Source organism: Oenanthe melanoleuca, chromosome 2, assembly GCF_029582105.1.
Source record: "Oenanthe melanoleuca isolate GR-GAL-2019-014 chromosome 2, OMel1.0, whole genome shotgun sequence".
Lineage (NCBI taxonomy): Eukaryota > Metazoa > Chordata > Aves > Passeriformes > Muscicapidae > Oenanthe > Oenanthe melanoleuca.
Genome location: NC_079335.1, coordinates 36,160,349 through 36,186,628, shown reverse-complemented (window position 1 = coordinate 36,186,628; position 26,280 = coordinate 36,160,349). Strand labels below are relative to the sequence as shown.

The following is a 26,280-nucleotide window of genomic DNA, read 5'->3' as shown; positions in this document are numbered from 1 at the left end:
ACCAGAATAGAATAATGCTATAAATGAAGTTCTACAGAAGGTACTGGAGAAAGATGCAATGACTCAGTAAGACTGGCTGAGGAAAGCTAATTGTCCTGAGGGAAAAGGACAGGTTTTCAAAGAAAAAAGTAAGGTTTCTTTTCAGCTGAGATCAAAAGATGAAGACAGTTTCTTGAATTCCCAGCTCCAAAGATCTAAAATAGCAGAATATCTCTACCTAAATCACTCACCGCACCCTTCCTAATATAAAGGTTTATATTTTCTCCTCCCTGAGAAATCAGGGGCCTCTCCCTATTCTTTCAAGGAAAAACATTAAGCCTCAGGGACCTGCAGAGACATTAAAAGATCCCCTTCCCTTCAGCACAGTTCCACCAGTTAAGATCTACCATGTCCTGATAAGTGTTACTGAGATATTCTCAGTATTCCCTGCAACCCCTTGAAAAAAAAAAAAAAAGCCCAACCTCCAAAAAACCAAACCCTCTTCCTTAAGACATCCAGGCAAGCAGGTGATATTAAAACAGATAAAGTATGAGATTGTCCTTTTTTAACCTTGCCCATCAGGAAGTTAAGGACCCACTTTTCAAGGAAAGCAGCAGGACAGTTACAGCAGACACAGAGACATGCCATGCTTAGACAGTTATTTGGCACTGTAACAATGAACCAGCCTGTGGAAATACTCCTTTTTTCACTTGCAAACAATGCCACTAGCATGGACAGTATGTCTCACATCTGTATGATTACAGCTAGTTAAGCTGAATGCCCATCAGAAGGAAGTTATTAAACTGAGACTACTGAAGAAAGACAATTTAGATTTTCTGTGGAAAAACAAGGCAATGTCAAAATTCACTTCTCCATCTCTAAGCCCAAGAAACTAGATGACCCTCTTTAAAAAAATCAAGCCAGGTCGGTGCTATAAGATGCCAGTGACCACAGCTGTGCTGGTTAATGGAATGAACCAGAGAGACTTCAGCTTCACCACTGCCCCAGCCCCAAATAAATGCTCAGTTAGCATTACTAAGATACCAAGTTATTGAAAATAGTTCATTCCCATTTAACAAGCAGTGAAACTCAGGGAGAGGGTCAGGGCCTCCAGTGCCATGTATATACCCATATTGAATTCCACCACTGTGATCTGGAAGTATTTCCCACATTTCCCTCACAAACATAAGAAGATGTAATGAAGTGAAGCAATAGGAAATAACTGTTGATTGGTTTTTGCTCTGTGAGAAGGGAAAATAATCTTTTTAACTAAACCATGTACAGAAGTTGGAGTACTGCAGAAATTAGAAAACTAATATCATCAATAATTTTTTGCTACTTCCTGAAGAATACTACCTCTAATTTTGCTTGCAGCATTGTATGTAATTAGAATCAAACCTGTTTTCTTTCAAAACTTCAAGTACTTTCTTGGGTTACAAAAAACTAGCAATACAAATATTTGTCCTGATGCATATAACTACATTTTGGCTTCATACTTAAAGCTGTGAGTATTATCTTGAAGAATGCAAATCTTACCACTACCAAATTATGATACCTGTGCAACTAAATTACCAGTCACAATTTAGTCTAGATTCACTATTTATTGCTAATAAAACAGCTAAAACATATACCAAATGATTGGAATGAAAATATATTTTGAATTCCAGAGAGGCAGCTGTGCTGTGGAGGTCAGGGGTGAATTTTTACCCTTGCTGGATTTCTGAGCAGCTCTTCTAGGAGCCACTCAAGATGCTGATCCAAACCAAGGCTTCCATACATGGCCTGATTCATCTGAAAAAAGCCCCTTCAAGGTGAAGCTCTGGCCATTTTATAACATCAGCTGAATTCTTTCACCCTTCAAAGCTGACTCATGCCAAGGGTGAATGGATTATTACCTTCTGTGACACAGGAATCTGAAAGGTTTACAGGTAAGGAACTGTAAAACAACACTGCATGCAGCTCTAAAATACCAAGCAAATAAAATGTATATTTCCTTTTTGTTTGACAGAAACATATAAAGAAGTTCCCAGTTTCTCCACATATTTTATGGCAAGAAGCATCCATCCTCACTCAAGAATTAGTTCAATATGAGCACATTTCATGTGCTAGTCCATAAAGTTCACTGCTTTTTGGTATGGCTGAGATTCCATAGGAGAATCACACTTTAATCTGAATTTCTAGCCTGATTTTTATTGTCATCAAAACCATAACAGAGAGAAATTTTCCTTTTTAAACTACATTTTTATTTAAACAGCCACCCTTCCATAGTGTGTTTTTTTAACCACGCTATGTAACTAAATATAAAGAAACAACCACTCTGAAGGAATTTGTTCCTTATAAATATACTTTATTAGATTTAAATTATTCATCCATAATGGTTTCTCTAAACCACACACCAATAATTGAAACATACAGGAAAGAAGGCTCTTCCTAATTTTTTAATTTTCTAGGAATTATTATTAGAATTATAATAAATTAATTTTAAAAATCAATTTTGGAAAGAAAAGCTATTGCTATGAACAGTAACACTCTACTTGCCTTGCATTAAATAAATAAAAAACCTGTTAATGAATTTAAATCCTGCATTATTATCTTTTGTTAGATCCATCACTGGAAATCTATACTTGTTTCTCTCATTAAAAGCTTCCACAGTCACAAGAGCTCAAAAACACAGCCTTTCCTGACTAATTAAAAATTCACAATGGGTGTTCCAGACATTACCATATTGTGCTGTCATTTTCCACTTGAGATGTTACATTTGTCTACCATGCAAATTTCATATTTATTAATAATTTCAGCCATCCCATCCCCATTCTCAAATCTGAAAAAGTCTAAGCTTCTTTTACAGTATCTTAAGTTTTGTGCTTAGTCTGACAGTGGTGTCTGGAATTCACAGTCAGTAGTTCTGACATTACTGATTAGCATTTTCTCTGCTTAACAAGTGAAATTACAGCTGTAATATTAATAAAAATGGAAGTATGATGTAGCCTTACCTTCACCAGTTCTGTATATCCAGTTTCCCTTGCTGTCCACCAAGGCTGAGCTTTCAGTCCCTTGACATTGTAGAGGGAGCGCTGCCAGACTGATGCAAAGTGACCTCTTTGGTAGCCAAGCTCATACCACTTGTATGCCTAGAACATGGCAGTTGTTAACCACCAAATTCACATCAGCCAAGCTCCTACAGAAAAAACCAACACTTTCTGGCAAGGTAGCAGACTGTCTCTTTGGATGTTGGGGTTTATTCTTTTAATAAAATGTACTAATGAATACTTTAAGGAAAAAAACTACAAATAAACAAAAAAACCTGAAATAACAAAATAGATCAGTTGGCCAGGAGAGTCCAGTCCAACATTAACAAAACAGGATAGTCTTCTCACAACCATCCACATCAAATATGGGCTAATAATTCATGTCCTGTCCTTGGACTTGGAATATCCAATTCTTTCTCATCTTGGTCAAATTCATTTTCTCTGTTTCAACCCTCTACCTACAAATAAAAGATGTCTGTCTTCTGCTGCCAGTGGAGATGCTGTGATGATGAAAACAATGGTGACTTTGCAGATCTAAAGCGTTAATTATCTAATAATTAAATGCATTTGAGTTTCTTCAAATATTTTTTGCCACACTAAAATTGATCTGAAGACAGAACCTACTGAAGTTAATACTGGACCTTTGATTGTCTTTACTCTCCCTTTACCTCTGCATAGCAGCAAAAAAAAGCAAAGAAAGAAAATGAGATGCTTGGAAAGGAAAGATCCAGCATTTGTAGTACTGTGACAAACCATATGCAGAGAAGGTTATTTAGAGCTGCCTCCTTCCTGCCCAGCATTGCTGCTACAGCTGCAATATTTCAGACAACACAGTTTAAAAAGAACAAATAAACAAACAACCCCCCCAAAACACCACAAACTAAAAAAACCAGGACAGTTAAATAAGGAAATATGAGAATAATAATTCCAGGGAAGAGGGACTGAAGCAGGTAGCAATCCTTGCCTTGAACAGAAACTGGCCAAAGTCCTCAATCAGAGTCTGTAAATTTTCTTTAAGTTTTTAAAAAAATGTGGCACTCTGATCTTTATAACTCTCCCAAAGTATGGAGGAAAGTCTGAAACACATTGTTGCCTTACAGTATTTATCTGAAGTACACAAAAGTAATGTGGATGAACAGAATAACAGCAAATCATATATAAACTGTCATCTTTTTCTCCCTAGAGCTCAGTCAAATTCTGCATGGGTCAAAAAAAAAAAAATCTCTAAATTTTGGTGTTATCTTGGTTAACTGTCTGAACATTTGTTCCCCAAAGTTGTAACACCAGTGAGATATCAATAGATTGTTCATGCTGACTGCCTGCATTCATTTGCAATGTCTGGAGATGGCCCAAAGGATAAGGGGAATGAATTACTAGATCCAGCCCTGAGTGATGACTATGAATGTTGCTGCTCTCTAAGACACATAATAATATATAATACAGTTAACCTTTATTTATTAGAATTGTGCTATGGAAGTTGCCTTTACCAGGATGGAGTAGGGTTAGGCTGCCTCACTCATCCTTTCCATTCCCAGGACTCAGTGAGAAACATTTCTTTCCTCATGAAAGGCAGTGGAACATGGACAGCTATGACAGTGCAGCTCTTTTCCAGGGCAGAAATTGTTTGAGATGCACTCAGTTTATACATTCTGTGTGAAAAGTGCTTTGTTCTGTAATAGCTTCCACTGTTTTAATTTCTCTTTTCTTAAGCCAATATGGCATTTAATCAAATTATAGCTGGAAAGGGCATACTCAATACTGTTTCCCTAACATTTCCCAAGGCCACATTCATAACTCCTAATTTAGCTCTAATAGATTAATATCTCCCTTCAACAAACTTTCAGTGATAGCAATTTCACATGCAACTTAAATATTGATGTTTCCTTGATTAAATCTTGAAATTCAGCAAGTCTAGCAAGGTCAGTGAGAAAAATTTAGCTGAACAATGGACTTTCCACTGATAAATTTAGAAGTCTCCTCTATCCCAAGAAGTTCATTTGTCATTAATTAAACTTTTTCTACAGCAGATTTGGCCATTAACTCCATAAACATTAACACATAATTATCCTGGGGTTAGAGATAATGTACATTAATTACATCTGTGAGGTATCTTTAGTCAAACATGGCAATGGGATGTTCTAGGCTCAGCAATTCAACCCAGAATGTCCCATGAAAATGAACAGGGATTTGAGAGAAGGAGACAGGGTTAGAGTGTGAAAGCAGGCTCTGTGTGTGTGTCTGTGTGTGCATGTGTTTCTAAGTAAAATGAGATAAACTAATTCCCACTTATAAATGAACAATTAAAAATCTCATTGGAAGAGTATTGCATTTTCATGGCTATTTCTACTCTGATTTTTAATGCTTATTTTTTTCATATTTCCCAACTAGGAATTGGAGTGTTGTTTAGTTATTTATTATTTTTCCCTCTGTTGTTTTTAAATTCATGCCCATATTAAAGTTCATGACCAATCAGAGTCTTCAAAAAAGGTCCTTTGCTCCCCTACCATGACTGCAGTGGTAATTCATACACCTAAATTTCGTTTTTAAGTATAATTTGATTTCAAATAAGCAAAAGAGAAACCCTTATGGCTTCCAGTGTCATATATTTGTTTTTGTTGGCCACTCAACAGATACATAGTACAAATTTCTGTTTTCCTGATTGATTTGCTAATTTAGTTATTGAAAAAATTTCATAACTCAGCCCACACATTCAGTCCTCTCATGATTCTTTTTTATCACATACTGATTGGTGCTTTTTTGGAAAGAAAGGAAGATTTACAAAACACTGGTATACAGAACTTCTATACAGTAATGTACACATAATTAATTGTTTTAACTCTCATTAAAATCGGTGTTGTAAGTTATATAAGCAAAAAACAGATTCTAGAAACATTTAAAATTCTTGTCCCTTGCTTCAAGATTCCCTATGCCATCTTAAACATTTTAAGTTAAATCAAAAGCAAGGGTTGCTAAGAGATTGTATTGTAATGCCTACAACAGATTTTTTGCTGCTGATCATCTTGACTTTGACACATGCATACTGGACTGTTGTTGCAATCAGACTGCTCTTGTTTTCAATATTAAGCCCACCATTAAATGCTTTTCTGGCTTCTGCAGCCACTCAAGAGATGCAGATTTTAAATCAAGAACATTTAAACATGTACCTCTTTGTCTCCCATTCTCTGTAATGCGTCACCCAGATGAAAATAAAAACGCCCATCATCTGTGCCAGGGTGGCCAGACTCCAGTCCTTCCTAAATAAATAAATAAATAAATAAATAAATAAATATGAAAGGTATAAGAAAACTTCAATAGGACTTCTAAAAGAGTTCATTTGATTACTGTAAATAGTCTGTCAATGCTATGCAAGAGACAGGCTATGAAATTAGGTAGAAAATGTAACCACCATGGTAACCTGGAACTTAAGATGAATAAATGATGTCAGTAGAAAGTCATTAAGAAATGTTACCAGTTTGCTAAATCCCACAGCCTCTCCCCTCAGTGCCTCCAAGACAGAGGCATATTCAGAGATGGACAGTTGCCCCTGACCCTATAAACATATACACAAGCATTTTATAAAGCTGGATCAAGGTTTTATTTTGTAGTATTTCTTCCCAAACACTCAGAAGTATGGATCTTTCAAGCACCTTAGTATTGCAGCATACTACCAACCTTAAAAAAATTTGAGGCTCAGACCTCTGTACTTCGGGTTAACCATTAATAAAACAAATACTTGATGTTTAAGAATAGACAATTTTAAATGTACAAGTTTTTTTCCAGTTCATAAGCAGTGATACACCAAAATAACTCCAACAAATAGCTAAAGCGGTGATTTGTAATTAGTACACTTCTTGTCTGATAGATTTTATACATTCCAATTCTACCTTTCACTTGTAAAACATTGGGTGAAAAAGTACCTGCAGATAAGGTATGCTCTCTGCTATCTTGTTTTCTGCCTTCAGTATGAAGCCATAATGTACTTTGGCAAAGCCATCATTTGGAGCCAGACTTAGAACCTGTTTGAGAGAGAATGAATTAAATACACCTGTATAAATCTATGCAAATTAACAAACCTATGTACATAATACTATTTAGTAATGCAATGGTATTTTCTTCCATTACTGATTCTCAGGTAAACCCTTGGCTTGTCTGTGCTTTCTTTTCCTCATTCACTTTTGTGCTTTCTTCAGACATGCCAAACTTTGTAGTCTCAGAAGTAGAATTATTTCAACAGAAATAGCTTCATTTTTCACTTGTCTGTCCCTTTCTACACTTCTCTTGAGGTATGGCATGCTACATTACAGAATTAAACCCACTATTAACACTTAACTTACTTATTCCAGGTTTCACTAATCTGAAGTAAAGCAGCTACTCTTGAAATAAATCTGCAGCAGAAACATACCTGAAATAGTTTTAAATTAGACAGATTTCCAATGGTGGCAAACTAGTTTTTGAGAACTAGCAAGAGAACATGCATGAAGCATAATGACTACAATTCAGAAGGAAGCTGCAAAGTAATGCCAGCATTAAGAGAGGAGGATGTCAAACCCTGGAACACCAAGGGCACTCTCAGCACAGTGGTGAACTGGAGCACTCTCTGGAACTGTGTGCACTTCTCTGGCCATGAGAAAGAAGGTAATAAAAAGTCTACTTCAGTAGTAGACTCAATGTGTTTTCACACTTGAAGCTGAGGGATAAATTATTCTTGTATAGTTGTGTGTTGCACAACCAAGACCAAGCATGCCAAATTCAGCTAAAAGATCTCAACAAGATTCAGATCATATCTGAGTTAAAAACTGGCTTAATTTTGGAGAAAAGGGAAACTCATGGGCAACTGTCCAAAGATGGATATTTCATGGGGATTGTGGAAGAGAAGGATTTATGAGTGCAGGGACAGCTGCAGGAAAGGATCAGTATATGGCCAGGTGTTTCAGGGGAAGGAGGTGTGAAGCTGCCAACCTGAATTCTGAAACACGCAGCCCCAACACCACTCAGACAATTTAAGTGCATTTGGTGTGCCTCAGCCAAGGGCAAAAAATTAGAGAGAATGTCTTGATCTACTTTTTAGCTCTGCATTTCTATGACATACCTATTCAGTATAATTTGTAGCTCTATGCAGTATCAATTACATGGTTAAGCTAATCTGGTTTTACACCTCTTCTCTCCTTAAAATAAGGGTGGACAGTCTTATCAGGATAGACCCTCAATCTGTGAGGATCATCAGAGGAGCCTGGCAGGCAGTGGAATTACAAAGGCTAATATCCACTGAATGTCTAGACAGCTGCTAAATAAAAAACAACAGACAGATGAGCAATTTCTCTTGCCTAAATCCATTTTTGAGGCTACTAAATTTATGCCATGGATAAAATGCCTACATACATTATATTATTTCCCTCTGTCTTTTCCAGTCACTGTCTGAAATCACTTTTCAATGAAAATAATTACAAACAAAATCATAAGAAGTTTTCTGGTCCAATTTTTCCTTTTTCTCGAATCTTATGCACACCAACTACATCCAAGCAAAACCAAAAATCACAGCTATGAAGGTGCAAAATGTTATGAGTTAAAAATAGTAGCATTTTACTTCTTTTCACAGAAAAGACTTATTATGAAGGAACAAACAAATTGAGAATCTATTGGAAGTCCATAGTGTGAGACATGATTAGGAAAAAGTACCACAGTAAGGATGAGCTTGATCTCTAGTATAAGAATACACTACTACCTTCTGCATCTTATGCCTTTTGACTACAGCATTCTGTGCATAATTATTGTGATCCAAGAATCTGTACCTGCAGGGTGAAATGAAATGACTGACAGAAATATTTATTAGCCACATAATTTCGTTACAGTTTCTTTAACTGTAGGATAAAGCAATCTGATTAATGAAGACAGAATAGTTTTTTCTGAATTACGGTTCATTTAAACTATGCCGAGTTGCATTAAGGAATGATCTACATTCAGAGCCCCTAAAGAGAAGCAAAGAGATACAATCAGCAGAAATTACACTGGAAGTATTTAATGTAAATTGTATTACTCTGTTGCTGTTGCTGCATGCAATATTAATTATGTTTAGAAATAAGTTTTACTAAACTGCTCATAGCCCATTAAATATTAATCATGAATATAGAAATTAACCTCTGGGGCTATCAGTGGCTAATTAGCCAGGGCAGAGTAGTGTGTTAATGTGGATATTCTGGTTTTGGTACCTGAGATAGCTCAATCAGAGCTGGCTTATGCATGTCTCTGCAATGCTGCACTGAGCCATGCACACATGCCTCAGCATGGAGGCAGAAAAAGTGCTATTAGCTGAGTAACTAGTCTTACAAAGCTCTCTTTCACTGTATTTTTTTATAATCTGTGGATGTTTGAACCAAAAATAGTTCTAATTTTACATAACTACAAGTTATGTTTTCTTTGAAAACACAAACAGCTCTGAATTTTTCTAGGATTACCCTTAATATTATGTTTCCATGTCCCTTAGTGCAATATTCAAAATAAAATTATTTCATATTAGAGGCAAAACTGAAATCCTCTCCAGCTGAAGACTATTTTCCATCTGTGGCTCAGCAAAAATTCTGGCAAACACAAACTAGAAAAGTGTATTTTGGGCAAGTTACACTACAGTTAGAAGCAAAAACTCTCTAGGTCTGAAGTTCAGTGTTTATATACATAGCTAAAAGAAGAAACATCTATTAATGACTTATAAAATAAGCTGTTAACATGTAACAAATTTGGAAAGAAAATAAGAATTGACTGGAAAATAAGTAAACTGGCAAAAAAAAAGCAAAAGCAGGAAGTTTTCATCCACTAGGACTCCCTGGGCTTCTATTCAATTCCTTGGAGATGATGCCAGCTCAGGTTAGTTTCTGGAATGGTATGTGCTGTGATCCCATGTAGGGAACAGTGCCTGTGAAGGGTTCATCTGGTTCCACGTGCTCAGTGCATGCTTAACACAGATCAGTAACACTGAATTGAAACTGAAATGTTACAGCAGGGAGTAAAGATTTTCCCCATGAATTTAGCAGATTCCCAGGAAACAGAAAATTTGGAGTTTAAATTCCTCTGCAGAGAAGAGTGTTTAACCATTTGGGAATTTTCCTGAGCAGCAGAAACAAGTATCACATACACAAGAACTTAACCATGAATAAGGCTAGAGGGAAATCAACAAAAGCTGAGATTTTAAGTTGAGTAAGGGGTATATTATCTTGAGGGTGTGTACTGATGCCTGTGCTTTCTGCATTAAAGAATACTTGAATAAAATGTATGAACATCCTTACAGCTGGAAACAGAATACAGGATTCACAAATATTGGAGGTATCTACTTTGCAGCACCGAGTTCATGCTCTTGTCTGTGCTCTCTTAACATTTTTGTATCAAAAGATCACACAAGTGAGAAGGACTTAGTCACAATTCAGAAGTTTCCAGTTTATTCAAAAATCATGGAAAGAGGTCTCCTTGAGGCCACTATCCAGTCTGCCCCTTTCTCTACCATGCAGAGAACCCAAGCACCCATGGTAGGAGCCCAAAACCAAGCACTTTCTAAATATGCATTGCAACAGCTGAGCAAGGCACTCCAGAGCAGGCCATGTAGCCCCTAAAGAATCTGCCCAAAATCATGCAAGAAACCTTCAGTAGAACCAAGAATCAAAGCAGGTACACATGAGATTCTCCCTCCTTCTTAGGGTATTCTTTCTTAAAATCCTTTGTGTAAATTTATTGAATTAAAACAAAAAAATTATATTATTGTGTTGGAATTCACCCTGAGAAGTACCTAAAATATGGACAAACCCACCACGATTAAAAAAAAAAAAACCAAGGGGTTTTTTTTAATTATTTGTCCTCTCTTTACAATGACACAACATCACTATGCTCTATTCTATTTCAGTGTTAGTGAACTGCAAAACAGAGTAATTACACTGGATAAAGAAGAATGGAAAACAATATGTTTAAGCACACCAGTTGCATATCTGTTCTTAATCAGAGCCCTATATACTTCCTCTGAAGTATATAAAACTCAGTATCAAAGTAATTATATAGCAAATTCACTACCTTCCTCCACATACAAAAATCCCTGTGATTATTCAGAAATTTAACAATTATGTTGTTTGCAACAAAACACTGAATAATTGCACAGGAAAATCTTGCCTGAAAGGAGTATGTTTCTGTTTTCTCAAATTCCTTGCAGCTTGAGTAGCAGGTTTGTTTAATAAATTCTATCTTTAATAGCCATTGTTTCCAACCCTCTAAGAAATTTTGACAGCAATCCAAAAATTATGGGACAGAAATGTTTCATGGAAGGACATAAAAAGTAGCTAAAGTAGCAAAGCAAACATTATTCTGGAAACATCTGAGACTACCAGAGGAGTCTGAGAAAAAAAAAAAGGTATTTCTAGTGTTTGGCTCCTGCTTCCAACCATGTTCTTCTCTTTGAGAAGCTATCAGAGATGAGAATCTCTTCAGCCTCCCAGATGTGGGGATGGAAAATCAGGTCTTTACTCTCAGGAGGTGGCACTAATCCTGCTGATCCCTTTCCAGTCTCCACAACCAGACAATTACCCCACCAAGCCTGTCCCACTCAAGCACCACAAGCATGCCAACATCAACAAGACCATTCCTGGTCAGGTGTGACAATCTGTGATCTACCAATGATGTCAGACCCCACATCTGTTAGATGGCTTCCAGATGTTAACAGGGTTTCTAGATCACAGGAGCAGAGTGGCCTTTCCTGGCAGCAAAGTTTCCACAGCCAGATAACCACAGTGCAAGACAGAAATCCAATTAATTGTCCACACTACAAACATCATGAAAGAAAAACAGATTTTAAGGTGCTTATAAAAATATGAAAAAACCAAGGTTAAATAGCTTTGTGAGTATTGATCTGCTTGATCACATGGTTAGAGATGCTGTTCCTGTAAAGAAACTGGCTTACTCCTGCTCTCCTTGTCTTGAAGATTGGTTCTTTTTTTATAGTATACATTACATATTACATATAACACATCCAGATGTGCTGTTGATATATTCCAAACCTGACTAACAGAAGGTAGAAGAGTTAAATTATTATTAAGCATATGGAAATAAGTTGCATTCCTCTGTCAATGAGGAAAAACTTAGTATGACAGAATCAGAAAATATAAATTAAAACTAGAAGATAACTGCAGTAGAAAAAAAATTTCATCTGTATCAACCCTTCAAAATCTGACATATTTAACAACTAAAAGAGTTTAAATCAGTCAGTCTTTGAAATTAATATAAGAATGTAAACAATAATTTTCCTTGGCTGGAATGGAAACTCACCTCTTCATATACTTTCTTAGCATTGCTGTTATCTCCTATCAAGAGGTAACCAACACCAAGGTCATTCTTGAATGAAGTCTCACTGGGAAACAGCTGAACTAATTTCTGCAGAGTAATCAGGGAACCCCTCATGCGACCTGATTTGATTGAACAAGACTTTAATTACAAGTGCAGATATAAGAAACAGCAGCAAGATATTTACACAACATCCAAGGAAACACAAATCAGAGGCAAGCACTCCACTTCCACTGCTGATCAGGAAGGAGAACCTGGAAAAACTTGTGCAGACAGGAGCACATTCAGCTGCCTGGCTGTCACTGTGGGTGTAGCTGTACCAGGAATATTTCAGGGAATCCCTGCAATCACACAGTGTTATGGCAGCCTCTTGTGGAGAACCCTTCACAGTGCAGAAGTAACACTATTTAACCTTTGGTTGCTCTATCATACACAGACAGCAAAGCACTGGAAAAAACTAAGTAAACATATAATAATAAACTTCATCTTAATTAAGCAAATTAAATTAATTTCTAAGTAATTAAGTAATAGTTCTACTCCCATTATGAAGTTTATTATGCTTTATGTGCTTAAAATTATGTTCCTTGACTTCCTAAATGAGGTCTCGCTAAAGAAAAGCAAGATCAAAACAACTTGATATTAAAAATCCAACCCATGGGAACAGAACCCTTGATTCCACCTCATATTCTAATCATCACTTCTCACACATCACAGAATTGAGATCTAAAACTAGAATTTAAACCTAAATCTTGGGGATATTCTCCCTGTTTACAATTCCATTCTTCTCTATGTTTACCAAAAGTTTATTCTGAGAATGTTTACTCTGCTTATGCCAGTAATTTCCTCTTGGTTTTCTTCAGCTTTTTGACCACCTATTATCATAGCTTCTCATAGCATCTGCTGCAGCTTTCTAAAGGCACTATTATCCTAAATTACAGACACTAGTTATCTAGAAAAAATTTAAATAATGTAAAAATGGTTTTAATTTAAGATACTAGGAAGACAACTCCAACCAAAAATTCAATGGAATTGTCACTTTAAAATCCTTAGTGAAGTCTTGAAATCCTTGCTCACACTTCTGTAATTTGTATACCATGCTCAAAACTTACCAAGGAACTGCTGCCTGTCAGCTTCTCGCTTCAAGCTCAGTTTTATCAGGTCTGAAGGGACATTTGGGAGACTAACCACCTCATCATAGGTGTTGATAGCTTGTTGCAGCATATCATTGCTTCTCATTTTCTCAGCTAAGTCATCTTCAGACTAGAAAGAATAACAAAACCATTATCAGAAAACCTAATAATTCATTAGTTTTAAAACCAACTATTTTCATACCAGGCAAACTGTGTGATTGTTTGACTATGGGTTGTGCTTTATGGGAGAGCACACTAGAATTACCATTAAATCTTATTACCTACAAACTGAAAGGAGAAGTGCAAGAAAATTTGCACCTAAAACATAGATTAACACAGATGTTTTATTAATATTTGTAGAATTCATAATTTCTGCTTTCAAAAGCAGATGAAGCAATCTGGTTTAATAACACAGAAGAAATGCAAAATTTTGCCTGTGGACTATTTGTATACTAAGTCTCACTCTGGAAGTAATACACAGATCAAAACACACCAACAAACATTTTCATCTATTCTGACAAATTTATTCACACTCTTGTAAAATTAATTAGGAATTGCCTTTTTGCCTTGCATATGTTGTTAGAATATGTACTCTGCAACTCTTTCAAAACTTAAACTTGTTCATGAAATTCAGAAGCAGACCAACGGATATATGAGCTGTCTACAGTGAAATTACAGCTTCAGTGAATCCAACAGAAGCTACGACTGATCTCACCTGTGGTAAGGCACCTTCACACTTTGCTTCCACAACTGAAAAAGACTATGTCTCAAATGCAGAATTTTTGAAGGCTTACTTTGAATTGTTTGTATAAATGCATGCATTTTAGGGTGTTAAATGCTTTCTTCTCAAATACTTCTGTATTTATTGGCTTATGTTATTTCTTGAGACAAGAGCCACAGCAGATGTATCACAAACATGATGGTGCAGAAGCTCTTGTTGGTCTGTTTAAATTCACTTTTGCATCAAAGACACACATTAAATGAAATTGCTTCAATTGTGTTATCTGTGTATGTTATAGCAAGTATCTGAAATCTTTTTGCACTTCTGTCTTTCAACTTTTTTCCTTGAGTTGCTTTAGAAGTTAGTATTGGAAATACCAAAATGTGGTTACGCAGCCAAACAGTTCACCAAGCAGCTTTCAGAGACAGCTTCAGAAATCAATTTTAAGTAATAATATGCACTAGGAAATCTATTTCTCCTTTTTTTTTCAAAGCAATTGAAGAGCAAAGAATATTAAAGATATTTAACAAAGAAGCAAAAATTGTCAGCATAAAATCTGCATAACTTCACCATAAGTTGAACATTCATATAGGGACATCAAAAACCTATCTCTTGTTCTTTTCACCTGTAAAGATGTTAATGAATTCTGTAGAGTATCATTTTACCTGGCTCAAGTGTAATTCAGACAACAAATAAAGAATTTCTCACATTTCTGAAAAACACACTAACAATGAAATATTTTGCAGGCTTTTTTGGAAAACAATTGACTTTTAAAGCCATTAAAAGATCTAGAAAAAAAAATCAATTTTCATGTCTCATTAAAAACTGAATCTACAAGATTAGCATGTGATGTTGGTTCATGCTTCAAGGAATTGGAGAAGTACATTTTTGTGGTGAATTTTTTACCTTCTCTACCTTTAACCTCCAAGGCCTTTACCCTTATTCTTCGCAGTTTTACTTTTAGTTAGTGATGAGAAATAGCAAATTTAAATGAATTTTGTTGATATGAATACCCATTTAAAAATAATACTGTGTTACAATGCAAATCTTAATAATTCATCTGTCTGATGCTCATGGTTTGCCTATTCCTTCAAACAGCTTGAACTTACACGTACTGGGTTCAATAAAACTGTCATTGGTAATATTAATGTAATTGTTCAGTAAAATGACTAGTATGAACCTTCAAAGGTTACAGAACATGAATTTATCATTGTTTTAACACACAGAAAACACATCTAATTATTTCTTCAGATCTTGGTCTGTACTGACCTTTCATGATTACTAAAGTAGTAGAGGCCCACTACAAATTGCTGTAAATGGACAAATGAAGTTGGGTCACTGAGATGGGAACTCAGAATGAGAATAAATTTCACAACTGACAGCAATGATCTGCCCTTCTCCTTAAAGTTATTGAGGAGGCAGGAAGCATATTCTATTAGATACAATAAGTAGATTTGTAAAAACTGGTAACTATTAAAAGTGTAACTTAACAGAGAAGTTCATCACTTGTATGAACAAAGTGGTCTCCTGCTGTAAGGAGGTAGAGTTTGTCAGACTGTCACCACAGAGAGCACTGAAGCATTTGTCTGCTGTGTATCAAGTGCTTGTGTGATAGATTTTTGGATAATCACAGCTTTGGTTTTGGCATGACTACTATTAACCAAGTGGAAACTGGTTGTGACTCCAAGGTCCTCATCAATTGTCTAACAGCACCATTCCCTCCTACACTGAGGGCTTAACTTTGTTCATCCTGATTAACATGAGTTCAAAGAGTCTCTTACTACTCCTAGTGCAGCAGGATTATCCTACTATTTAGGAAAATTCAAAGATTATTCCCTTTTGAGACATCTCAACACAGCCTAAAACCATTTTAAATGCAGAGATTATTTTCTAATGCCTTCTGGGTTTGGTTTTTTTTTTTTTTTTGATGGAAACACCTGAAACATAACTCTCTCCACAAGTGAAGCTAACTAAGCCTCATTGCCTGTGTTCTTTATACTTTAACTCGTTCTCTTTAAAAACTCCAAATCCTCTTCTCTATTCCCACTAGACCAAAAAGCAGCATTTATCTTGGCTGATGGACGTGTTGATCTACTAGCTACAGCAATAGTATGTAGGTTCTGCCTGTTGCTCCTGCACTGGGCCATTAGTTGGTATTTATCTCTTGCCATTCACCTGACAGTTCTCCTGGGATCTACAGGATGAACCTTATTTTTTTGTTATTTACTATACTTCCCACTGAAGTTTCACAAAAGCTGCTAAAGTAATTGGGGAAGGACAGTTGACTGAAAGAGATACAATATGACATATCAGATGATTCTTTCATTACCTAGGAAACATCCATAAATTTATAAATTAATCCCAACTGGTGTTTATAACTCTAAAAAAAAGTAAAGCAAAATGTTTAATTTTAGCTTTTTCCAACACCCATCACTTTTTTTCCTAAGTACCTGTGCTTTCCCGTATCTTGCTCGAGGACTCTGTGGATATTGATTCACTAATGCTTCAAAGGCCCTTAGAGCTTCTTCAACTTTTCCCTGAAAAGCAGAGATATTTATCAGCAATTCTGTCTAATAAAAATGCTGAAGGATGCAGGACCTAATAACACATTAGTTTCACAATTAAAGAACAAACACAAAACTGAATCAACAGTTTTCACTCATACTTTTTTTGGGATTGCCTTTTAAAGAGAAATTAATTGACATCATTTATGAAACAATCTACTTTCCATGGTTAAAATTAATAGCTTGGTTTTTCATACTTTACTCACTTTGTTGACTGGATAAAATGCTGAGATGAAAATAATCTGTCTGTATAAAAAAGTAAAAATCCTACTGCTAATACCAAATTCCAGAAACAATAGAGATTAGGAAGAAAACTCTAGACATAGGTGGAAATTTTCCCCTTGCAAACTTCTCATGATGAACAGTATCATAGCTACAGTTTTTCTAAGGGAAATTCTGTAGACTCATCCACAGTGTATGGCTGTTTCCTCCAAGTTTTTTGCATGACATGCATGACTACTGTAACTTACCAAGAGATACAGCAGGTAAAGGGAGTCAACAAGCTGACCCTACAGGCTCATCAAATGCTTCTATTATGCCTATTTCTGATTAACCAATTGCTTGAGTAACAAAAAACATGAAAACTCCTGGGTATTTTTGCATTCTGACATGTAAAGAAGGCTTCTAGTGAGGAACAGCAGCAGTGGCAGCCAGAAGTTTGGGCTCCCTATGCAATAGACCTCCAGTCCCATCACAGACCTACCAGAATTCTGGGGCTGCACAGACAGCAAGATAAAGTCAAAACTGCACAGTATGTCCTGAAAATCAAGAATTATCCTGCACCTGCAATAGCCAAATTGGTTTCTATTTTACTATACTGAAGATAATATATCTCACTGCTTATCCACCTCAAATCTAGGATACAACAAAGACCTGCAGTTGTTCTTTATGTGCTAGGACCGTCTGTGAGACATATCAGAATTTTCACAAGAACTACATTCAAAAGACTTAAAGTCTCTCATTTTTAACAGCCACAGTCTTGCTTCACTATTTAATCTCACATCTGGAAAAGGGACATCTCTGCAAAGGTATTCTTTTCAGAAATATTAGAATAAAAGTATAAAATTGGAAGCTAGAAGCAGAGATGACTGAAGAGCTTAGAGGGTTTTTTGCTTGTTTTTCATGGTCAAGTTATTAAATTCAGAACTACCCAACCTTACTGATTGATGTTAAGGTCTTGCTGCCCCTGGTGAGAAGTAGGAACATCTGTTTTGTCCTCTAAGCAGCTGTACAGCAGCAGAGGCACTCCCAGGACACAGAATCTCAGCAGAAACAGCACCTACTTCAATGATCTGCTCCTAACGCTCATGAGACATCAGAACACTTACTGAGACATCCCTGCTAACACACACAAAGTTCTCTGGTAGCATTTGACTTCAGTAGTCAACTGGACAAGAGTGACAGGACAGAACTAACCCTGTTCCATGTGATCCATTTAAGCAGAAATTCAATGATTAATCTACATATCTTCATGGTTAACAGTGAGCAAACACACATGAACAGACATACGCTTATGACTTCAAAAAATTTACAATAAACTATACAGCAGAAATTAAACTTGAAGAACAAATATGCACTGAATATTTCAGAAAGTTAACTTCACAAAAAGTAATCTAAAATTCATTCTCCCTTTTTCCAAGATTTTATTTTATGCATTTTTTTGTCCACTGCCTACAGTCCTGAGTAAAACATTTAAAACTTACTTTTTTACGTAGTCTTTCTGCAGCATCTAGTTCAGCTTTAATGGTCTTATCAAACTTGTTTAAGAGCTTTGGCTTCTTCTTCTTTTTAGCTAGAAGATTTAACAAACATACAGTTCATTACTTTCATATTTCAATTGTCTGGAATAACACTTAGCTAGCAACTGTGCTGGCAAAGCGAACAATTTTCAAGTAAGGCAGTTTCAAATTACACTGAAAAGAAACTGATTTCTTACTTATTACAATCACAAACTCCTACATGAGAAAGCAAACTTCAGTCATTCAAACTAAGTAACTTGGCAGTTAAGTTTAGAATAAAGCATTTTTCTTCACATTACAGTCAAGGATTTTTTTTCAAATGGTTCAATAAAGCAAAGGGAATTGGATTTTTTCCACATTTACAGTAGCATGAAAACCATAATCATCAGGACATACTAGTCATTTCCAAAAGTTGTGATTATATATGTCTGCTTTGCCTACAGCAATTACTGGGGCTGCATCTGGAGGGCTGTGTGGAGTTCTGGGCTCCTCAGGGGAAGAGAGGAATGGAACTCCTGGAGTGGGTCCAGTGAAGTGCAATAAAGGTGATTAAGGGACTGGAGCATCTCTCTTTTGAGAAAAGGCTGAGGGAGCTGGGCCTGTTCAGCCTCAGGAAGAGACAACTGACAGGGGACCTCATTAATATCAATATATTTAAGAGTAGGCAACAAGAGGATGGAACCAGGCTCTTCTCAGTGGTGCCAAGCAATAGGACAAGAGGAAATAGGCAGAAACTAATGCATGGGAAGCTCCCTCTGAACATGAGGAAGAACTTCTTTACTGTGGGGATCACCAAGCACTGGAATAGGTTGATCAGAGAGTTGTAGAGTCTCCCTCACTGGAGATATTCAAGAACTGCCTGGAAGGAATCCTATGCCATGTGCCCTGAGATGGCCCTGCTTGAGCAGGAAGGCTGGACCAGATGAGCCACTGTGGTCTCTTCAAAATTACCCATTCTGTGATTAGATGAGTTCATAGAAATCATAGTTACTCAGGTCAGGAGGGACGCAAAAAGTCAAGTACTTGACCTTCCTGATGAAAACAAATTCAACACTGAAATGTCAGGTTAAGACTCCCTTAGTGATCAAGTTTCTATAGCAGTAGAGCAGCAGCAGTATGTAGCAAATCAGCCTTGAAATAAATTGTGTAAACTTCATTTGAAGCAAATTTAAGTAAATGGTGTCAATTTAAACAGGTATTTACTTCATAACAGCTTACTCTTAAATAATGTCTACCTGGTTACATTAAGGACAGTAGTCATTTAAAAAAATGCAAGTACACTATTGAAAGGATATGCAGGTAACTGGCTTTTTCCACATTTGCTACAGCTTAACTCTGCACTTGCACTTCATTAGAAAAAAGATTGCACTTTTTCTGACACAAGTGGAGGAAATGCATCTTGTCTGACAGAACTACTAGTTATGTATATCTGTAATTAGCAGCACAACTTTTTGGTTTGATTATGCTTTACTGCTTTTTCCTCCTCTATGTAAAGTGGGTCATTATTAGCAGGAAAATAAGTAAAATTACTATTTTCTTTGTAGAAATTAAAATAGGGAATGTTGTAAAGATAAGTGCAAAGTTTAAATCAAACATTCTACAGTTTAATATCATCTGCTGCAATGCTATAGCAAGTATTTTGGAAAATAAGTTATAGTAACTAGCCACGTTTTATTCTGCTTCCCAAGCCCTCAGGTGCTCAGGTGATGAGGAATGACAAGAGCCACCACATGCTACTGGAAGCTGCACTTGTGATTCATTAAATGGCACTGTCTCTGAGATTCTGAGCCTATACAGAGTTTTAGGCAGACAAATCACGTGCTCTTTGTTAAACCTCAGAGAAATACCAATGCCTTGGGTAATCCTAGACCTATACTAAGTCCATCCAATCATTAGAGGATGTTGTAAGTCTGAACTTCTTCTGTATAGAATGAAAAATAACAACCCTTGATTACTTTTGTTCCTTTCTGTGTAAGACTTTTACTGTTCTTTTCCATGCTGGACTCGGACAGCTCTGTGTGGAGTTTTGCTTACACTACCTTTTTAAACTTTTCTGCACAGTTGAATAGATGCCATTGCTTTTCAGGAGCAGGAAGGGAACAGAATTTAAGCTATCCTATTAAATTCCATTTTTTTATTCACAAAGGTTGTATAAAAACTTAAAACATAAAAAAAAGTATTACGATTTTTAAACAAAAGGTACTAAAGCAACAATGCACTAGTATTATCTCTGTTGACATATATCTCTTATAATAGTAAGACTGTAATTTTCCATGACATTAGCTACCAAGAAGAAGAAGAAAAAAAACCAAAAGCAAACTTGTCTGACATTTAGGAGTTTACTCCTTTTACAGGATAAACTCAAAACCAGCAAAATTTAATATGTTGGTTTTGCTTCCCTAAACACTTCCAAGTTTTTTGATTTGAAATCAAGCACACAGTAATGCTTGTAAGGAATGTAGTTATTATGGAGCTGCACTGACTAAAGAGAAGTGTGGCATTTTTCTTAATAATATAGATGTTTTTAATGCCTTCTGTTTATTGCCTATAAATGATGTAGGAGAAATGCTTTCCAATCTGTCACTGATCTCAGTCTTCCTCTGTCTTACTTTACTATCCTCCATTCCATAGGAAAGCAGTGTCTTTACTGCCTTTTCATGCATTTAATGATAATAATGCTTAAGGAGCACAGCACTGGATCTCTCCCAAGTGTTCACACTCCTTGAATCCAGTAAAATCCACACAAACAGCTCTTATTACAAGAGCGAGGACCCCTCCACCCCAAACCTTCAGCCCACAGTGACTGACAGGTAGGGTGAGAAGTTTCTCACATAACATCATTGGGCCTGAAAAGAACACATAACATGCAAAAGGTTTGTCGGGTTTTGCGTTTTTTTCTTTTTAAAAAACATGCCAGCTCAGTTTTTCAAGAAACCATTGCTATTTCTAAGGCCTGGCTTGCTTAACAGCAGGGGTGGAAGAATTCAGAGACACCAACCCAAGGAACCAATGAAAGCAGGTGACCTTGAGGACTATTTAGGTTCATTTTGCTCTTAGCTGCTGTGTGAAACTGTCCTTTGTTGTTAGCAAGAAAACTGAGGCATGTCAGTTCCTCTGGGTACAGTATGTGGGGAGCTTCCATCACCACCAAACATTTGGTTTAGTTTCTGTTCTCTAAGTAACATAAACTACAACTAAAATGTTAATTCTGAATGAAAACCTTTATCTAAGGCAGTCTAGCTACACAGGAACTGTATTTCAGCGAGACAGGACTGCTATTTGTGTTTTTTAGCTTTAGCATTCATGGAAAGACAGAGTCATTTGGCCCTTCTCAAACTCAGTAAGCATGGCAACAGCAAGGTTCCTTTGAGGCAAAGCAAAGAAGCTTTCCCAGCCACCAAGAAACTCCCACTGCCTCTGGGATACTCTCTTCAGTTCATTTAAGCTTACATGGAGATGAGAAACAGCTGAGGAAAAAAATTAAATAAGAAAAGTAAATTAAAATCTTACAAGTCTGTACAAGGAGACACAAAGATAAAATATCTTTCCTTTCATACCCAGCTTGGGTGATGTATTGTAAGAACCTATTTGCCAACCTCCATTACAAAAAAAAAGTATTATCTTCCTATTTTCAGTACAATTATATATCAGCCTTAGACCAGCAGGAGATCAATATAAAAAGCTGGAAAGGAGCTGTTAACATAAATATTATTCATCTGCTAGGCACCAATATAACACAGTAAACATTATATAACGAGCAATAATTTTCATCTCCCATTCTATTCCTATGTTAAAGGATTCACCAGGGAGCTTTCAGTGTAACCATCAAGCATTCCTCTATATTAACCAGATAGCCTGCTATCTCCCTGCAGGGGTATTTTAATAAATTACCCATTCCCTCCTTCTAGTGCAATAATCCTTTAGCAGATGTGACCCAATATATTAAATTCAATGATACAAAGAAGTTAACTTATCTGTTTTCAGAGGAAAATATATGTAATTTTTCTTCAATGACAAATTTCACCATGACACTGAAGTCGTGCATGATCACACAACAGCTTGGCTGGTTTGTAGTCCAAATCAGGTTGAACATTAAAATGGTAATAATCCTTTTATGTATCATACTGTGGACTTTCAAGAATACTACTGAGGATTTTCAATAATAGCCTTGGAAGTAAGAATAGGCATTCTATCTAGGACTGCTGTCATAGGATTCTTGAAAACTTCCTTAGAGAGAACAGTTTCCACTGAAAAAGCAGCACACTAGGAAGAAGTCTTAGAAGAAACTCCATGCTAGTTCTTGTGCTGAAGAATAAACAATTACCAGTGATGACAAGAAATCTCATATCTCACTTAACCAAGACACAGAGTGTTTTAAAAAATAGAAGTAGCAATGTATTACAATGTATTATATTAAATGTACAGTAAACTTAACAGTCTGTCATATCATCCAATGAAATTTGATTAAATATTTCATATAACTATTTTGGCAAATGAAAATTAAAATACCAGGCATATTTTGGTTTTATGTTGAAAAATGCCTTGTCATCACCAAAAGTAGTGACAGCCTTACTTCTGCAAGGGACAGAGAAATTCTTTTTGAATAATAATGAACACTCTTCTAGATACTCTTCAGACCACAAAGGAATCACATCAAAATTAAGTAAAAGTAACAAAATCATTAAACATAATTGATTCACTCTTGAAGATTTGTTTAAAAATATTTTGCCTTTAATTGGGGTGGGGAGGGGATCAACAATAAGCAGGAACAAAGGGTAAAATGGCAGTAATAAAGAGTTTGTCATGGGAAGATGGGTACACACTACTGTTAAACATAGCTACACAGATGAACAAATTATTTTCTATATCATCATAGCCAGAATAAGGAAGAGAAGGCTTAAAGTGGCTGTAACAGAAAATTTGTCTTGAACATCTGGAACTACTATCTCTGAGCAAGCACAGTAGAACAGGTTGCTGAGGGCAGTTGTAGAATTGTAATTACTGAAAATTTGCAATAACAGGATGTGTAAACATCTGCCAAGAACAATGCCTACAGCTGATAAGTCCTTCAGTCAACCAAAGAGACAAAGTAAGCTTTAGGATCCCACTTAGTCATATGTTCTACAATTTCTGTAATATACTACTATATGTCAATGTGCTTTAGTGCCAACACTGTAATTACACAGCTAACTTCCACTCTCTCATTTGACAACCAAAGAAATCCCCACAGAAGCTCACTGTGCCAATCATCACGGTAGCTGAGATTCCTCCCAGCCTGATGCCAGTAATAGAATATCGAAGCTCCAAACCCTTTCCCAATGCAAAATTTCACCTCAGTGCTATAATTTCAGAAAAGCCATAAGTCTTGTGATAGAAAGCAATCTCCATTACAACTGTTGTTAACTTTTTCTTTAAAAATAAAATACCAGCAACATTCAAAAAATCAAGTTCTTTAAATCCTCATCTGTAGCAGATCTTTTTACCTTAAGTAACCATCCAAAAAGCACCAGAAATGTAATTTTGCAAACTGCCAATTTATTAATGGAATTGTACTTCTTGACACTTGATAATTTTTAATGTGAAAAGCTGCCCAAAGATATAATAATCAAGGAATTAAAACTTTTTAGACATATGTCCTCACATGATCAAATGGCTGTAAATTCCTGTGTACCTGAGCAGAACCCAAGGCTGGAAATCGGTATAAAACACCAAGTAGACAATTACATTAAGCCAGTTACTACAACAAGGAAAACAAAAAGAGAGAACTAGTACATGGCAAAAATTTGATTACATATGACACCAAGTCCAAAGCAATAGTGAAAAAATTCATGTAAATGTCACAAGTAACTAGTAATACTGCTGACATTTTGAACCTGGTATGCTCAGTGGGAGCAATGAGTGACAGCCTGGCTGGTCTGACTTGGAGTTCTAAGGGGAAGGTTGCCTTCCACACAGGATAAATGGTCCTGCTTCAGTCTTTGGAAACTAATGATGCAGGATTTACAGTCAACTGAGAGAGGCCTGCTCTGTGATTATGACAGTCCATATTACATATTAGCATAAGTATTTCTTGTTAAGCATGTCTTTAATGAGATTTCTAGTTTCTCAGAAATGGGAGACAATAACATTACAATCCCTCTGTGGACCTGGGGAAGAAAACATGAGGATGAAAAGACACTACTCCCTATCTAACAAACCACCTCGTAAATGTGGTTTGGTTCCTGTAATTAGATTTTTTTATTCACTTATTGATTCATTTGTATTGTCATTATAATGTTAAGGCAGCATTCCTGGAGGCTTCCATGATCTTTCATCTGCTATTACTCACATACAAAACAGAGAGGAGTTAGGACTCCTGTTTTAATTATTTTAAAAGTAGTTCAAAATAAAGGCTGGTCTTTACAGCCACCTTGAGGACACATGGTCCCCAGTTTCTGATTTGAAAAGTACACTGGAACAGTCCTGCATCACTGACTATATGTTATGCTTATCACTAGCCAGAAAATTGAATGACCTCAATGCAAAGGTTGGACAAAATGGCCTTTAAAGGTACTTTCCAACCCAAACTGTTCTATAATTTTTTGACTTGAGTCTTAAATAAAGTTTTAATAGAAGTTATAATTATTTAATTGTAGAGGCTATAACTATATAGTTATGTCTCCTTATGTTATGCAAACTATAAAAATCCCTTCATGTAATACAGTCTTGTAAGTCACTTGCAGCAAAGGCTCCTCCTGTCAGTTCTCTGTCTTAAACTTTGAAAAATAAGGAAACAATTTCCAGGAGGGGGGTCATAGGCTTTGTTTTCTAAACACCCTCCCATCCCTGCTGCGATGCAAATTCAATAATAATGCTCCTGGCAACTTGTAAATGTCAGCTTCTGAGTGTGGGACAATGACAAGTAGATGCTGATGATCATGGTCTCTAGTTGTTTTGCAATTAATTTCATGACCTTTTGTTTTAGGAATTCCCTTCGCCACCCACCACCAACAATATACCTTCCCAGTTCAAAGTTTCAATTCTGTTCTTTAGAACATACACACATATTAGCAGACTTTTACTTGGAATTCAAAATTTGCTCAAGTAATTGTCCTCCCTCCTGATACTAGCCCCATATCATTACCCAAATTAGTTTTGGAAATTGTGCTGCCTCTCAGTGGATGCTTGAATGAGAATTTGATGATGATGAAAAACTCCTGTCATTGTCCTGTTGTTTGGGAAGCTCATTAGGTGAGATACAGAGAGAGTAAGTTATCTACTTGTTTTATGGGCTTCTATAAATTATAACTTCGAAGGTATAAACAAGTAAACTGCATCTAGACAACTTAAAGCCAGGAGCACTACAATAATTAAAAGATTTTTCTAAACTGTATTGGTAGAACAGGCAAAACCACTATAATCAACTTATCTGGGGAAGTAGTCAGACAATAAAAACAGGCATTTTAGGGACTAATAAAGCTGGAATCTAATGACTACAATAAATCTTTAGCTGCTGTTATCCAGAACAATTTCCCTTGCAGCAAAAAGTATTCTACAGGGCTTTCTGTATGAAATTATTGTTGGTTGGTTGGTTGGTTGGTTGGTTAGATGTTGATCATAAGAAACAACAGCAGAATGATAATTATTGTTTTGGCATGTATTTCCATCATTCACCTCTCTTTCATCATTAAGAGTTTTGGCTTCACTCAAGGACTAGACTCCAGCAATCTTTTGACAAAACCAGAAATAAATTTCTTCATTGACTTTTTATTAAAAATATACTGGAATATTCTAACATCCTATATATTTGGTTCAGAATGGTGTTATGCA

The 26,280-nt window shown here is 36.2% G+C and overlaps 1 protein-coding gene across 2 annotated transcripts in view; it reads right to left on the bottom strand.

Moving 5' to 3' along the window:
- ASPH (aspartate beta-hydroxylase) overlaps positions 1–26,280 on the bottom strand; it is a 109,043-nt gene that overhangs the window by 18,426 nt on the left and 64,337 nt on the right. For both annotated transcript variants that reach the window (XM_056482974.1, XM_056482976.1), the window contains exons 16-22: positions 18,436–18,524; positions 16,619–16,705; positions 13,427–13,577; positions 12,303–12,439; positions 6,926–7,024; positions 6,173–6,262; positions 2,973–3,110 (exon numbers count right to left, since the gene is read on the bottom strand). In XM_056482974.1, the coding sequence (XP_056338949.1) occupies positions 2,973–3,110; positions 6,173–6,262; positions 6,926–7,024; positions 12,303–12,439; positions 13,427–13,577; positions 16,619–16,705; positions 18,436–18,524 (791 nt within the window). The remainder of the gene's footprint in view (positions 1–2,972; positions 3,111–6,172; positions 6,263–6,925; positions 7,025–12,302; positions 12,440–13,426; positions 13,578–16,618; positions 16,706–18,435; positions 18,525–26,280) is intronic.